Source organism: Maylandia zebra, linkage group LG20 (genome assembly GCF_041146795.1).
Source record: "Maylandia zebra isolate NMK-2024a linkage group LG20, Mzebra_GT3a, whole genome shotgun sequence".
NCBI classification, from domain to species: Eukaryota; Metazoa; Chordata; class Actinopteri; order Cichliformes; family Cichlidae; genus Maylandia; species Maylandia zebra.
In genome coordinates, this window is record NC_135186.1 from 19,750,754 (window position 1) to 19,766,620 (window position 15,867).

The 15,867-nt window shown below is 40.4% G+C and overlaps 1 protein-coding gene across 5 annotated transcripts in view; it reads left to right on the top strand.

The window, feature by feature from the left end:
* The window catches only part of vps13d (vacuolar protein sorting 13 homolog D), a 72,847-nt gene extending 63,792 nt beyond the window's left edge, over window positions 1-9,055 (top strand). For all 5 annotated transcript variants that reach the window (XM_014410380.4, XM_014410378.4, XM_014410382.4 and 2 more), the window contains 6 exons: window positions 1,130-1,297; window positions 2,254-2,386; window positions 3,459-3,654; window positions 5,675-5,806; window positions 5,889-6,129; window positions 8,104-9,055. In XM_014410380.4, coding sequence (XP_014265866.1) covers window positions 1,130-1,297; window positions 2,254-2,386; window positions 3,459-3,654; window positions 5,675-5,806; window positions 5,889-6,129; window positions 8,104-8,235 — 1,002 coding nt within the window. In that variant the 3' untranslated portion in view covers window positions 8,236-9,055. The remainder of the gene's footprint in view (window positions 1-1,129; window positions 1,298-2,253; window positions 2,387-3,458; window positions 3,655-5,674; window positions 5,807-5,888; window positions 6,130-8,103) is intronic.
* Window positions 9,056-15,867: the final 6,812 nt, after the last annotated feature.

The window sequence follows — 15,867 nt, forward strand, 5'->3', positions numbered from 1 at the left end:
ACACCAAGGACGACAGGTCAGAGGGGAGATATCATAACCCCCATCTGACATTTGGTACCAAACCCCAAGTATGAAGGAAGAAGGAGTGTTGAGTGTGAGAGGTGCTGACCTGAAAGATAGGATTATGGCAAAGCTGGAAACTTGGACCCTCCATAGCCGGTTACCAAGACCACGTGAAGTACCCTCTGAAGATCTACTAGATGATGGACAATTCCTACTGCAACCATCACCACAGCCTATCAGCTGATCTACACCACCATAAATAGAACAGTTGAACAATGGTAAACAGGGATTTGTGTTGTTGTGTGGAACTGTAACTTCAGGTTTATATGAAATGGTAATTATGAGGCAATATGTTTTAGGTCATTTTACAGATAAATGCAGTAGTATTGTAATGAATAGTGTAGCAAAGTATTATCCTGCATTACTTTTAAGAAAAGTGTTCTGTGTAATACTTTTTTGAGTAATGATCCCAACGCTGATAGCAACAAAGAAGGTAAATCCCTCCAACATGGACAAACATTTGACCCACAGCATGTAATTAATTTGCATTAATGTAATGTCTCAGTGGTGACTCTCAAAATGTAGCAAATGAGAATCGATAAGTAATAATGATAATGGAATAACTACATTCTTATCAATTCTTATTCCCATCCCAAGCTGCCTAAGACAGTTCAGGCTGTGTTGAAAAATACCAAATATAGACTTTCAAGCTTTGTGAAATTGTACAACTTCTGTTCTTGCCTTATATACTGCATTTTTATATATATATATGTGTATATATATATATATATATATATATATATATATATATATATACACATATATCTTTCAATGAAAGGCTGCAGCTATTATATCCCATTTTCATAGCAAACTATAAAGAAATGTGGTGGGCTCAGGAATTTTGCACAGTACTACATGTCAACAGAGATTTCATTTAGAAGAATTTAGTAGAACAACAAAAAATATATAAAAAATTAAAACTGCAACAATTCTAAGCTGTTAAAGTGTTTATAAAAAAATGTTTTTAAATCCACTATATGTTATCACATAGACAACTATGTCATGTGCTGTGGTAGACAGTGTAGCTTGTGTCAGAGCCTTACAGTGCAGTGTTGTCTTTATGTAGGAGCTCATCAGTCAAGCGGCTCAGATACTTGGGTCTGTGGACTTCCTGGGGAACCCCATGGGCCTCCTAAATGACGTCTCTGAGGGCATGACTGAACTCTTCAAACATGGCAATGTGGGTGGTCTCATACGCAGTGTAACCCACGGTGTGTCCAACTCTGCAGCCAAGGTATGTATATCTTAGGTTTGTTTCACGGTGCCTCTCACTTTTTAGGTTTGGTTAAAATCAGATAAACTTTATTCACCCCCAAAATTCAGGGAATTCTGTATTTCTGTGATATTTTTATATAGTTTATATACCCTGGTCATTAGGTATGAATGTCATCTTTTAATCATTTCTTTTAACTTTCTTTTTCCAGGTTAGAATGATTGTGCAGCATCTCTAATGAGATTAAAAAAAACAAGATTCGGATACACAACTTCAAATTTATTTAGGATTTTCTGCAAATCCACACATGATCAAAAATATACATAAAGCCTCAAATATATACATAGACATTAGAAGAGTTAAGTAAGTTTTGTTGTTTAGGTGTATAATGTCCAGCCAATGACAGCAAATCGTCATTTAGTTTTAGTCATAATTTAGGCATCTAAATTCTTTTAATTCGTTTTTGTTGATTAAATATTCTAAGATTATAGTAGATTAAATCTGAAATGATTTAATCAAGCTCTGCCCAGGTGTCACTGTGGATGATTCAAATTCGGTGGCAGCATATTCACCTTGTGGACGTAGCACCTGGTTCATGAGCTGTTGGAAAGTGGCTGGGGCTCCGAACAAGCCAAAAGGAGGTGTGAAAAATTTGTACAAACCATATGGAGTAGAGAAGGCCATTTTTTTCCTTAGACTGCAGAGACAAGGGAATGTGCCAGTATTCCTTGGTTAAATCCAGTGTTGTAAAAAAAAGTGAGCAGTGCCTAACCGGTCCGTGAGCTCGTCAACCCAGGGCATGGGCTACGCATCAAGCTGTGACATTTCACTTGTGCGAGACATGAACGATGTGCCCTGGTCGATCAGTATGTCTTTCTGGAGATGACCTGAAACGGCACCTGCGCCACACTCTTTGCAGAAATGGTGCATAGAACCAGTCCATTTATAGTGTGGTGGGACTCTACTTTGTTTGTCAGTTTGCAGGGACTTTATCAGATGGGCTGGGAAAGACTATGGACAATCGGCACCAGAATGAACGAGAGTACATCAGATACCACGGAGCCACCAGTGGAGAGCACCTGGTAGCAGGGATTCATGGATTGGCTCACGGTACAACTTCAAAACTCTTCTTTGTCTGGTTAATGCTACCACTAGTTGATAAAAGATTCATTTAATTAGTGTCTGAATGAAGAGCCTCCCAAACCCTTAAAAATGTAATTTATGTAAATTCTGTTGTCCGTATGCTAAAATGCTAAAAAAAAAAAAAGTGGTGGGGAGAACAAATTATTGTTGAAACAAAAGATTTAAGATCAAACAATACAGATTACTGAATGAAAGATGACACTAAAATGATAATTGTTAATAGAAAATATTTGAGCCCTTTGGAATAAGTGATGTTTCAGAATTGATTTTTACATAATTTGAGCTGATCTTCAGATGACAGAATTATTAGCCCCCTATGGAAATTGTGAAAAGTTGAAAAGTGCTGTTTAATGGAGCAAGGAATTTTTTAACTATTATCCACTGTCAGGGTTCCTGGGTCGTTGACCCAGTGATTTCAGTTTGCTCATGTTCAGTTTAGTTCGCCACATTAATGTTCTCACTTCCTGTTTTTTCCCCGTGTCAGCTTGTCTCCCGTGTCATTAGTCAGATTATGTTCAGCCCTGTACTCACCTGTTTCCAATCATTGTCATCATTCAACCTGTGTATTTAAGTTCCTCGGTTTCACCAGTTTTTTGTCATGTCATTGATGTTATGTCGTCGTTCCCGTTAGTGCTCAGTTATTTAGCCAGCCACTCAGTCTTTCAGTCAGCTAGTCAGTTCTGCCGTTCCTGCGTTGTTCATTCACCCACTCCAATAAATCCTCATCATTTCTGCACCGTGAGTCCTGCGTTTGGGTCATTTCTTCCACGCCTCCACACACAACCTCTGACATCCACAAAGGGCGAAAATATGGAACAGTAGTGAACCTTCCCAAGAGTAGCTGGGCAACCAAACTTACACAGCGCAGCAACGACTCATCCAAGAGCCTCAGAACAACATACCAGAAACATTACTCACATGAAATATCAAAGTTACGGATTGCCTACATTAAACTAAAGACCCACTGCCTGCTCCCCTTGAAGCTAGCATTTTTGCAAGTTTGTACATCCTTTTAAATACACGTTCTGTCCTCTCTCAGGTATCATTGGAGGCATGACGAGCATCATCACTTCCACAGTGGAGGGTGTGAAGACGGAGGGTGGGGTCGGTGGCTTCTTCTCTGGCCTGGGTAAAGGCCTTGTTGGTACTGTGACCAAACCGGTGGCTGGAGCTCTGGACTTTGCATCAGAGACAGCCCAGACAGTCCGTGATATGGCTAGTCTAAGTAATCATAGGTGGGTTAAGTCTGTTCTCTGTAGTATTCGAATCCAAAACATTCTTTTATTTTGTTAAAGTCAGTTTTATTATATAACCTCAACCTGAACATGCACCAGCTTATATTTTGACCATGTGCACACGGATTCTCTCCAAGCAGATTAGGCCACTCTGCGGTGGGGAATACTCTTCATTTCAGTAGATGTTTTTCTGATAGTGGTGAAAGTAAGTTTAAGGATATTATTCCTCCACTATCCACTATCTCCTTCAATGCCTTGTGCCCACACAGTGCAGAGCAACTACTTAATTGATGTCTGGGGGCATAGAGTTTATCTTATTAAATGTATTACATGTTTGGTGCATACAAGTCTGGATACTGTGGCTCCTCTGAAAAGGAAAGATGTAACTGAAATGTGCAATCTACATTTAGCCTGAAGATACTTTGAAATACTTTGTTACTCTATAAAAAAGCTCCCTGTGAAGCTAGAACATCTTACTGTTCATCACTGATTGAAAAAAAAATAATAGCAACCTTAGATTTCTCTTCAGCGCAGTACAGCTTTCAGTATCACTGAAGTTTATTTAGACTCTTTTTCTCCAACCTCAGTAATTATTACTTCAGTAATTCCAAAACATCAACATGTGTTTTAGACCATATTCCTACAAGACTGCTCAATGAAGTCCTGCCATCCTACAATCTTTCACTCTTAAACATGCCTATCTCTATTAATGACCTCGGTACCACAGACTTTCAAGCTAGCAGTGATTAAACCACTACTCAAAAGCCATCGCTTTACACATCTGTCTTAGCTAATTATAGACTCTCTAATTAAAGACAATCTCCAACTTTCCTGTTATCTTAAAAATGGTTGAAATAGTAGCTGTAAAACAGCTAACAGATCATCTGCAGGGGAATGGTTTATTCAAACAGTTTCAGTCAGGTTTCAAAACTCATCACAGCACAGAAACAGCTTTAGTGGAGGTTACAAATGATCTTCTTATGGCCTCTTACAGTGTGCTTCTTCTTTAGCTACTCCTTTGTTGCCTTGGTGGTATGTTTTGAGTCATTGCCATGGTGGAAGACTCATCCACGATCGGTCTTCACTGTTCTAGTTGAGGGAGGGAGGTTCTTGTTCAGGTTTAAATGGGTTAGTTGATGTCAGAAAGTTGTTTTTTGGTTTCATCTGACCACAGCACTTTCTCCCAAGCCTTCTCTGAACCATTTAGACCAGGGGGGCCAAACCTACGGTCAGCGATACAATTATATCTGGCACGCAAGATCATTTCATATGTCAGTTGTTAATGGTCCATCGGTATGTGGGAGCCAATCTTCAGCCCTGCTGAGAATCAAGAAGAAATTCCTGCTAAGTATTACCAGCATGTAGACTTTCCAATGTGCGGCCATAACTTCCTGGATCAAATTTACACCTCAACGTCTCCAGTCTCCCTCAGAATGCTGTTGAAGTTCTGCCATAGACCTGGCAGCAGGCGTACGTTTTATGTGTGCCAGGTCTGTCCAGCATCCTCCCCCGCCACCTGATCCAACTCACCACCAGGTGTTGATCAGTTGACAGCTCAGCCCTTCTCCTTACCTGAGTGTCCAGAACATATGGCTGCAGGTCTGGTGATATGATTACAAAATCAATCATCAACCTGCGACCTAGGGCAGCTGCGTGCACTTATGGACACCCTTATGTTCAAACATGGTGTTTGTTATGGACAAACTGTGATTTGCACAGAAGTCCAACAACAAAACACCACTCTGGTTTAGATCCAGGAGGCCGTTCTGCCCAATCACGATGCTCCAGGTCACTGTCGTTGCCTACATGAGCGTTGAAGTCTCCCAGTAGGACAAAAGAGTCCTCAGGTGGAGCACCCTCAAGCACCCTGCCCGTTCGGCGCATAAGCACAATTGACAGTCAGGACCCGTTCCCCGACCCTAAGGCACAGCTTCATTTTTGTCTAATGTTCTTAGAACTGAAATATCCTGAATCGTTCTTGTTCTTGGAAGTGTTTACATTCTGCTGCTATGTCGTTCAGGCTCACTGTGCAGCGTGTGAGGAAGCCCCGCTGCTGTAAGGGACCCCAGGGTCTGCTGCCTCGATACTCAGCCACACAGGCGGACGGTCAGGAGCAACTGTTCCACCTCACAGACAACATTCACTCCGAGTTGTGAGTGTAACTCAGTTCATTGTGTGTTCTTACAGTTGATTGCCTGCAGATTCAGCAAAGCTTAATGTTTTATTTCCTACAGCTTCATTGCTGTTGAGCCCATCGACACGTACTGCGTACTCATCTCCTCGAAAGTTGTCTACTTCCTGAAGCCAGGTGACTTCGTGGATCGTGAGGCCATCATTCTGGAGGTCAAATACGATGACCTCTACCACTGTCTGGTATCTAAGGATCATGGGAAGGTATATGTGCAACTCACCAAGAAGGCTGAGAATACTAGCAGTGGTGTGGCAATTCCCGGTCCTTCCCACCAGAAGCCCATGGTGAGTTTTCGGTGACATTTTTGGATTGTTCCAGTGGTTTTGATTGATTCAAATTAGACAAAAATACTGTCTCATTTCTCTTTAAGCAGATAGTTTGCATTAGACCAAGCAGGACAAATAAAAGCCAGACACAGATTCATTCACAGAAGAAGAAACCAATCCACTATGTTTTTTATTTTGTGTCCTGTGTGATACTCAAACAACTACACCCATCAATATGGTTTACTGCAGAAAAAGAGACTCCTAATTTCCCTTTGAACATCTTCTGCAGTATGTTTGGTAACTAAGAATATAACTTCATCTTAGTAGCCATGTAAGTGTCTGGTGCTTACCCTCTGATCATGTGTCATCACAAGTAGGGATGTTCCTGCCGACTAATTTCCTAAATCGACTAAGCAAGTGGGAAAATGAGACTAATAGACCAATTTAAAACTAAGAAACACTCATATACAGGGCTCTAGACAAACTTTTTGCCACGGTTGCACTGGTGAGCACTTTGCGCACCAGTGTACTTTTTGCGCACCAGCACAAAAGTTAGGTGCACCCAAATTTTTCAACCGCATTGCTTAACACCACAGTTTTACATGTGCACTTTTTTGGGGGGGGGAAATTGCTGTCCATACAGACAATTGATTTGTAAACAATTAATTAACAATCTTGTCAACACAAAGTTCTTTATTTGGAGCACATTTCTACAAGAAAGATAAGTTACTGAAAAAGCAGTGAGCCACCTTCTCCACCTTATCTGGGAAAAAACACTTCATTCCCAATCCAGTGTGTCCTGGGTCTACCCCGTGGCCTCCAGTTGGAACCCAGGAGGCAACCGCATCAACTGGCTCATTTCGATATGTAAGAGTAGCAGCTCTACTGTGAACTCCTCCCAAATGACTGAACTCCTCACCCCATGCTAAGGGAGAGCACATCCACCGCCTGAAGAAAGCTAATTTTCCCATTTCGATTATCATAATATCAAGAACATTGATATAACTGCTTTCTCCCATTTAATTGAGTCTTCCTAGCAGAGACAATTTATCTACTCCTGATGAACTGGTGTCTCACTGCAATTATGGACTCCAGTCTTATGGATATTTTTGCTCCTTTAAAAACCCAGTGTCTCCTTTATCCACTCTGCTGGGTGGAATTTGACCCACTTCCCACTTAGGAGGCTAAATCCTACTTATCCTTACTCTTTCCTTTAATAGCAGACATTATTCATTCTTCCCTAATCTCTGCTTTTTTCCTTTACCTCTTAAAACAGCTGTGATAATTCCAACTCTCAACAAACCTGATGCAGACCCTTCCAACCTAAATAATTTGTGTCCAATTGCTAATTTACCTTTTCTTTTGAAAACTTGCTGTTTAGATCTACTCTCACCTTCCTAACAATCGTCTGTTTGAGCATTTTCACTCTGGTTTTTGGTCACTTCACAGTAGTGAGACAGCCCTGGTCAAAATCACAGATGATACTCTTATGGCAGCTGACTCTGGGCAGACACCCATGGGCTTCAGAGCTGTCAGCATGCAGTCAAGTCTATAGAGTGTTGATCTACTCATGTTATTCAGGTGTGTTGCAGCAAAAAAAGTAAACGTTTGGGGACACCAGCCCTCCAGGACTGGAGTTTGACACTTTATAATAATGGTTTGGGGAAGCCTGCAGATACAAAATTCAAGGTCTTAGAAGTACTCCCCACCTACATAATGTGATGATAACATTGCAGAGGTCAAGTTGTGGGTTAGAAGACCAAAATAACTTTCTTTAATCCCGAACCTTCATGAGCTAGGATTCTTTTTCAATCAGATAATGAGATACACTTCAGCTGAATTTTTAAAATTCATGTCATTTTAAATTGTAAGAAGTTGTCTAATTTAGTTCTCCAATTTCAGTGACTGGTGGCTTATAGGACCAGTTTTCATTCAAATTGTTCTGTCTCTTCCCAACTTCAGTGTTTTCATTCTTTGACGCTCCTTCCGTAGGTCCATGTGAAAAGCGAGAGCCTCGCCATCAAAATATCTCAAGAAATCAACTACGCCAAGAGTCTGTACTACGAGCAACAGCTCATGCTTCCTTCCACTGAGAATGAGGACTGCTTACTGCTTGAATCCTGATCAGGACTTTTGGAGATGGTGTCTGCAGGATTGTGGGGCATTTAATTGATTTTTGCAGATAACAGTTTTTTTAAATCTGTTTTGACAAACAGCAGTAAAGGGTACTGGGTACAGATACGTGACCTGATGTTTCAGAAAGCACAGACATGTACAGGATAGAAAAAAAATAAAACTTGCACTGCAGTGTTCTTTTCACTGTGTATATGTAGAAAGCCCTTGTACTGCATTTGGCCTTTGCATTTATGACTTTTATGGCTGTAGTTGTACACATTCCACAACAGTTCTATATATTTGTGACTAGACTTAAATGTAAATAGAGCTGCATACCAAGAGTATAAATTGTTGTACATACTCTATTATGATGAAATATAGAAAGTCACAACTAAAGTGGATTATGTAAGAAACTGCCTTTACAAATGTATTTTGTGTAAGAGTCTATTAGAGATGGGGACATTGATTTGCACTGACATTGGGGTGGGACATGCAGCCCCCTCATCCTTTCAATTATACACACTGGAGTGTCCGTCATCGCCTACACTGCTTTTTACAATCATAAATCTAATGTGTCTAATTTTATTTAGCTACCCTTTTTTAATGACCTCATAATGAGCCTTCTAACCAAACTTTAAAGCAAAGTGAGGGCTTCCTTTTTACCTTTTACTCTGAGCAGCCCCATACGATAGGAAGCCACTGTTTGCAGGTGTGCGTGCACGTGCGTTATCACAGGCCTGTCAGAGAGATGACACACTCGGTCTGTGATCCTGTTAAAATGGTAAGATTTAAATAGACACTACTTCAAATAAAGCACCAGATTGCAGTACTCACTGTGGGGAACGCATTATTTTCCGACTCATTCAAAACACACATTTCCATTGTTGACTTCTTGCTTGTCCAGTGGTCTTTACTTCAATGATACACAGGGGCCACTACTGTCCTGTCTCAGGAAAACCAAGACCAAAAATGTGGAAGAAAGAGCTGGCCAAGTCTACAATCTCAGTGTTTTTTCCCTATATATTTTTTTTGTTTTTCTTTTTATTACCGGAGCCACAGCTGAGGGGTTGCAAAACCCTGAAATTAGACAGCTGGCAAGAAAGATTACTGCTGCTGTCACTCCTCTTCCTCCTCTGCCTGTGCTTCAAGGATTCTGAGAGTTAGTATGATTTAGGTATTGATTCATTTTAACTATTGCATTCTGCCTGCTCTAATCAAGTTCACTTAATGTTTAATAGTCCACATTTAATCTATTTAGTCATATGCAGTTGAGAGTTTCTTTCTTTTACATAACGTTTGTATATAAAGGTATAATGATATTTTTAAAAATTACATACATAATCTATACATTAAATTAAATCCCTAAAAAACTGATATTAGTCTTTACTACCTCATTTTAAGTAAATTCCACCTAAAGTTGGGGTCAGCTTCATAACAGTTAATGTACATTTAAGGTATTTTTGTAGTTTAACATTTAAACCTTATACATTATATCACTGGACAGCAGTTTATTCATTTTCTTTCTTCTGAAAACTCTAATTGATGCTCTATTCCTCCACTGTCAAGCTCAAACTTTGTGAAACTTGTGCTTCATTTATATAGCACCAATTTACAGCACTTTACCCCTACAATATTAGAGAGGAAACCGCAACAATCAGATGACCTTCCAATGGGGAGCACTCTGTGACAGTGGGAATGAAGAACTCTTAATAGGACGGGATGTGATTATTTGTAACTTTTTCAGTGATGACTTTTGCTGGGCAAAAAAGTAAAACAGGCAATGTTACTGGAGAAGAGCTGCAGGAGCATGTAACTGATGCTGAGAAAGTGGTGGTTCAATATTATAGAGTCGATCCTTACTTCCAACAGTGAAAGGACCGGAAACGTGGAGTGGCAGTTATTACGAGTGAAAATGTGCAGCTGTCAACCATCAAAGTGAAAAAAGACTGGGCCCTCCAACACGGTACTGGAAGGAGATGCCAGTCAACCAGTAAATAATCCAAAGCAAGACCTCAGTATCCACCAGCTACTTGAACAAAAAACAAAACCGATATAGATAAATATGCTCAGTGAAAGCAGCCCAAAGCTCCTCAGAATATGAAAACGATGAAAAATCAACAAACACTATATGGATGCTCCCAAAGTGGCAAAAAATGTTTAAAAATCATCTGGTCCTTAACAGGTATAGTAAATCCAAATGTAGAAGTAGTGTGAAACAATTAAGTAAAGCCTTATTTAGGCAAATAAATGGAAAATGGACTGGTTCTTATATATCACTTTTCTATTCTACTTTTCTACACATTCCAATGATCAGAGAGCAACTATGGGTATCAGTGTCTTTTCCACAGATGCTTGGGCATTGTTAGAATATACTTTTTATGTTTAATGCTTATAAACCTCATTACTTTATATTTCAAATAAACTCATAACACATTTATGTTTTATCTAATCTCACACATTCAAATGTTATCTTTCCAATGTGGGTGTTGGGTTGTGATACCTACAAGAAAACAACTCTGGGTCTCCTGAACAACCTAAGAGGCATGGTGTTTTTAACTTGAACCTTTTAACTGCTTAATAAATTTAAGAAAATGTACTTTGGGCATATTTGTCTTTCATCTCATGAAATGAATCTGACAGCGTGCAGACTGGAGCAGCCACAGATCAAACCACCAACCTTCCAATTAGTAGATGGACTATACCTCCTGACCTACAGCCAACGTTAGCTGTCCAGCCAGGTGCTGATTATCAAATGCACTTAAGCGCTCCTCAGTAGCCATTTTTGTACTTTCAGGCCTTTGCTACTAACAAGCTCCAACAGGGATGACTCCAGAGGGACTGCACACAATGAATGAGAAAAAAAAGGGTTCCCAGTCATCCAGGTCATGGTAGTCTGAGGAGCTTTGAAAGAAAGCAGCTGGAATTCTCTAAGTTTCTTGAAGACCTTTCACCCCTTGTGAGGAGAAAATTGTTAGAAGGCAAAGAAACTCACAACTCAGAGACCGTTAACTTGTCTGTTAACACAGGAGGTAGTATCATATGTCACAGCATTCTTCTACACATATGGCTTCACTCTCTTTTCCTGTGGTGGTTCCAATTCACAAGCTCTCCTTCCTTTAAATGAAGCTACAACTAAACATAATCACAAAACTAAAAAATCTTTCATCATTCCCTCCTGTTGTAGCGAATTTAAACAGATACATCAACGTGTTTCAGACACAGACCCTACATTGTGAGTGCTTTCGGTCTGGTTGTCATAAAATGTGTATCATTCAAACATAATCATTCATCACATTAGTTTCATACTCATCGTCTTCTCCTTCTTCCTCGTCTGGCACAGTGACATATGCAACAAGAGATTGAGATATCATTCTTGATACCATTCCTCTTACACAGGGGATAATGCATGTAGTAAAGATATAAAACATGATAAGTATTAGGCCAATAAACATCAAAACCTTAAACATCAATGTTCTCCATGAGCCGCTCATAAGCCAATCCCACCAATTACTTTGTGAATTTGCCCAATCGGTTACCTGTGCCTGTTGAACGTTTCGAAGTAATTGTAGATTATTTGTCATATTACCAGAATGCACATTGTCTGGAATATATGTACAACAAGTTGTATTAAACAAAACACACAGTCCACCCTTTTCTGCCAAGATCATGTCCAGGGCAACTCGGTGTTGCATAACAGTTATTCTTATGGCATCAATTTCCTGAGTTTGCTCTTTGTTGATGCTGGTCGATGCATTTAAAAACAGCCCAAAACGATAATCCAATAGTCAGGGGGTCGCTGTGGTTTAGGACAATTCCTGAATATTGATAACCTAGACTGGCAAAGCTTGCTGCGCATGTCACTTGAGTCATGTTCATAGGTCTGCCATATAATGTAGCATGCTGTGTTGTAGCAGGCATGTGCGAGTATATATAACAATCTTTGCCTTCTGTGCGATTATATATGTATCTATACCAGGCCTTGTTCATCCAGGGATGGATGTGGTCCTGTGTCACTTCAGCCAGGTGTGAGTTGTCATATGTCCATGCCCTTCTATGCAAGTTGGCTTCTTGATCCTTTAAGTGCATCAGAGTCCATGCTGTAAGCAGCAGGGCCAAGGTGGTAAACAGAATAATCTTCATGATGACCAGACACACCGATTTACTCTGGTGAGTGGACTACAGGCGAGAAGTAGAAGGCGGGATATACCCAATCAGCCCTCCCTTCACCTGTAGATCACCAAAGAGTCGGGGTGGTGGTGTCTTTAGGTTGTGCTGTCACTCACTTCCACTTTTTTGCAATGGCTCTGGTGGACCCAAGAGGGCCTCTCAGCGATTTTGCAAGCTGTTGGTGTCGTTAGGAGTACTTGGTATGGACCTTCCCACCGAGGTGAGTTCCAATTCTTTCTCTGGAGTACTCGTATAAGGACCCAATCGCCTGGTTTTAATCTGCAAGAGACTTGAGAAGCGTCGCACAGCAGTTCAAAACAATATCTCTATTTTCTACTAAAGTTGCCTCTCTAACAGATTTATCTATTGGTTCACTTGCATCAAATCATGCATATTTTCACTGAGGTCTGATTCAAACTATCTTACTTCTGATTCTTTCCAAAAATAATTTCACATGTAACAATTTACTGTATATATGTGTGTTTTCTATTTTTGTTTACCTCTTTGTTGTGATCTGGTGGACATCTCTAAACACCATCATGAGTTCAGGCTTCAATTTCAACCCAATTATACTCCTCTGGGCTTCACGTTCACTGGCCCCTGTACCCTTCTCAAAGTATCCTTCGTTGTCTTAAATCTCCAGCAAACATAATCTGTTTCTTCTCTGTTTCTTTTCAGTATTTTCCTTTTAGATTAAGTCCCAGCCAGGCAAAATATCACATTCAGTGCCTTTAAACAGTTATGTCACACTGTTCTTACCAGCCTGCTGTTAATTCTTCAAGTCCATGATGTTCTGTTGGTCTTCATCAGGAGATTGACTGTCCTTTGAGCTTCTTCTCAGGATCGGGACAAGTGGGAGGTCAAGCTGTAAAAATTTAAGCCAAACTTTGGCCTGTTTTCTCCCAATTATGTTAATCTATGGTTTTGCTGCTATGCTCAAAATTCTAGGTTGAGAAAAGTCCACCTTTATTTATTTGTGACCTATATTGACACACTAAACCATAATATTAATATCATTTTCATTTCTTTTCTTAAAGCCTCCATTTGCTTCATCTGGCTAGAGTCTGTCTCTTCTGTTTTTCTCTCTGGGTGCTCACTCCTTTTATGGGCATGCAAAGGTCCTGTCACACACACACACTTCCTGTTACTCTCTTTTGTGTTTCTACAGGCTAATCAAACTCATTTTGTATTTACAATCTACAAACCCTCTGTAATTCTACTAACTTTTAATCTAAAATGTAGCATCATTCACACAATAATTTCATAATCCTCTCACACACACTGCCTTTTAAATAAACTAAACTCTTTGCATTTTTATCTATTTCAGGCATTTTCTAGGTCTCTGTTTTATGGTGCTGTTAGTTCTCTCTACTAACCCTGCACTCCATAGATGATAAGCACATTGATTTCTTATGCTGAATCCTAGTGCTTCAGAGACCTTACTGATCACATCATTGACAAAATGTGTCCCATTGTCTGATCTTATCAGAGAAGGGATACCATATGTTGGAATAAAATGATTACATAAACATTTTGCAATGGAGATTGCCTCTGCTTTTTACTGGATATACAGTGGGGCAAAAAAGTATTTAGTCAGCCACCGATTGTGCAAGTTCCCCCACTTAAAATGATGACAGAGGTCAGTAATTTGCACCAGAGGTACACTTCAACTGTGAGAGACAGAATGTGAAAAAAAAATCCATGAATCCACATGGTAGGATTTGTAAAGAATTTATTCGTAAATCAGGGTGGAAAATAAGTATTTGGTCACCTCAAACAAGGAAAATCTCTGGCTCTCACAGACCTGTAACGTCTTCTGTAAGAAGCTTTTCTGTCCACCACTCGTTACCTGTATGAATGGCACCTGTTTGAACTCATCATCTGTATAAAAGACACCTGTCCACAGCCTCAAACAGTCAGACTCCAAACTCCGCCATGGCCAAGACCAAAGAGCTTTCGAAGGACACCAGGAAAAGTATTGTAGACCTGCACCAGACTGGGAAGAGTGAATCTACAATAGGCAAGCAGCTTGGTGTGAAAAAATCAACTGTGGGAGCAATCATCAGAAAATGGAAGACATACAAGACCACTGATAATCTCCCTCGATCTGGGGCTCCACGCAAGATCTCATCCCGTGGGGTCAAAATGATCATGAGAACGGTGAACAAAGATCCCAGAACCACACGGGGGGACCTGGTGAATGACCTGCAGAGAGCTGGGACCAAAGTAACAAAGGTCACCATCAGTAACACACTACAACGGCAGGGAATCAAATCCCGCAGTGCCAGACGTGTTCCGCTGCTGAAGCCAGTGCATGTCCAGGCCCGTCTGAAGTTTGCCAGAGAGCACATGGATGATACAGCAGAGGATTGGGAGAATGTCATGTGGTCAGATGAAACCAAAGTAGAACTTTTTGGTATAAACTCAACTCGTCGTGTTTGGAGGAAGAAGAATACTGAGTTGCATCCCAAGAACACCATACCTACTGTGAAGCATGGGGGTGGAAACATCATGCTATGGGGCTGTTTTTCTGCCAAGGGGACAGGACGACTGATCCGTGTTAAGGACAGAATGAATGGGGCCATGTATCGTGAGATTTTGAGCCAAAACCTCCTTCCATCAGTGAGAACTTTGAAGATGAAACGAGGCTGGGTCTTCCAACATGACAATGATCCAAAACACACCGCCCGGGCAACAAAGGAGTGTAGAAGCAAGAAGCATTTGAAAGTCCTGGAGTGGCCTAGCCAGTCTCCAGACCTCAACCCCATAGAAAATCTGTGGCGGGAGTTGAAAGTCCGTGTTGCTCGGCGACAGCCCCAAAACATCACTGCTCTCGAGAAGATCTGCATGGAGGAATGGGCCAAAATACCAGCTACTGTGTGTGCAAACCTGGTAAAGACCTATAGTAAACGTTTGACCTCTGTTATTGCCAACAAAGGTTATGTTACAAAGTATTGAGTTGTATTTTTGTTATTGACCAAATACTTATTTTCCACCCTGATTTACGAATAAATTCTTTACAAATCCTACCATGTGGATTCATGGATTTTTTTTTTCACATTCTGTCTCTCACAGTTGAAGTGTACCTCTGGTGCAAATTACTGACCTCTGTCATCATTTTAAGTGGGGGAACTTGCACAATCGGTGGCTGACTAAATACTTTTTTGCCCCACTGTATCTCTGGTCAGTTTGAAAACACATCTGTGATCACTAAGGCATATTTTGATCCTTGACATTCTTTCAATTTGATAAAATCCATGTGGATTGTGTGGAGAACTGGCCTCTCTTAGGTCTTAAGTTTCCTTGTGAGTTGTGTTTTTGACAGAATAGGCATGTTCTTACAAATTTTTTCGCTGAAGTTTCAAAATTTATAGTGTAAAAATTTATAGTGTAAAAGTGTGTATTGTTTATCTATACTATATTTCCCTCCTGTTGACACATGTGTTACTTCATGTGTCACTACAGCCGCTGTCC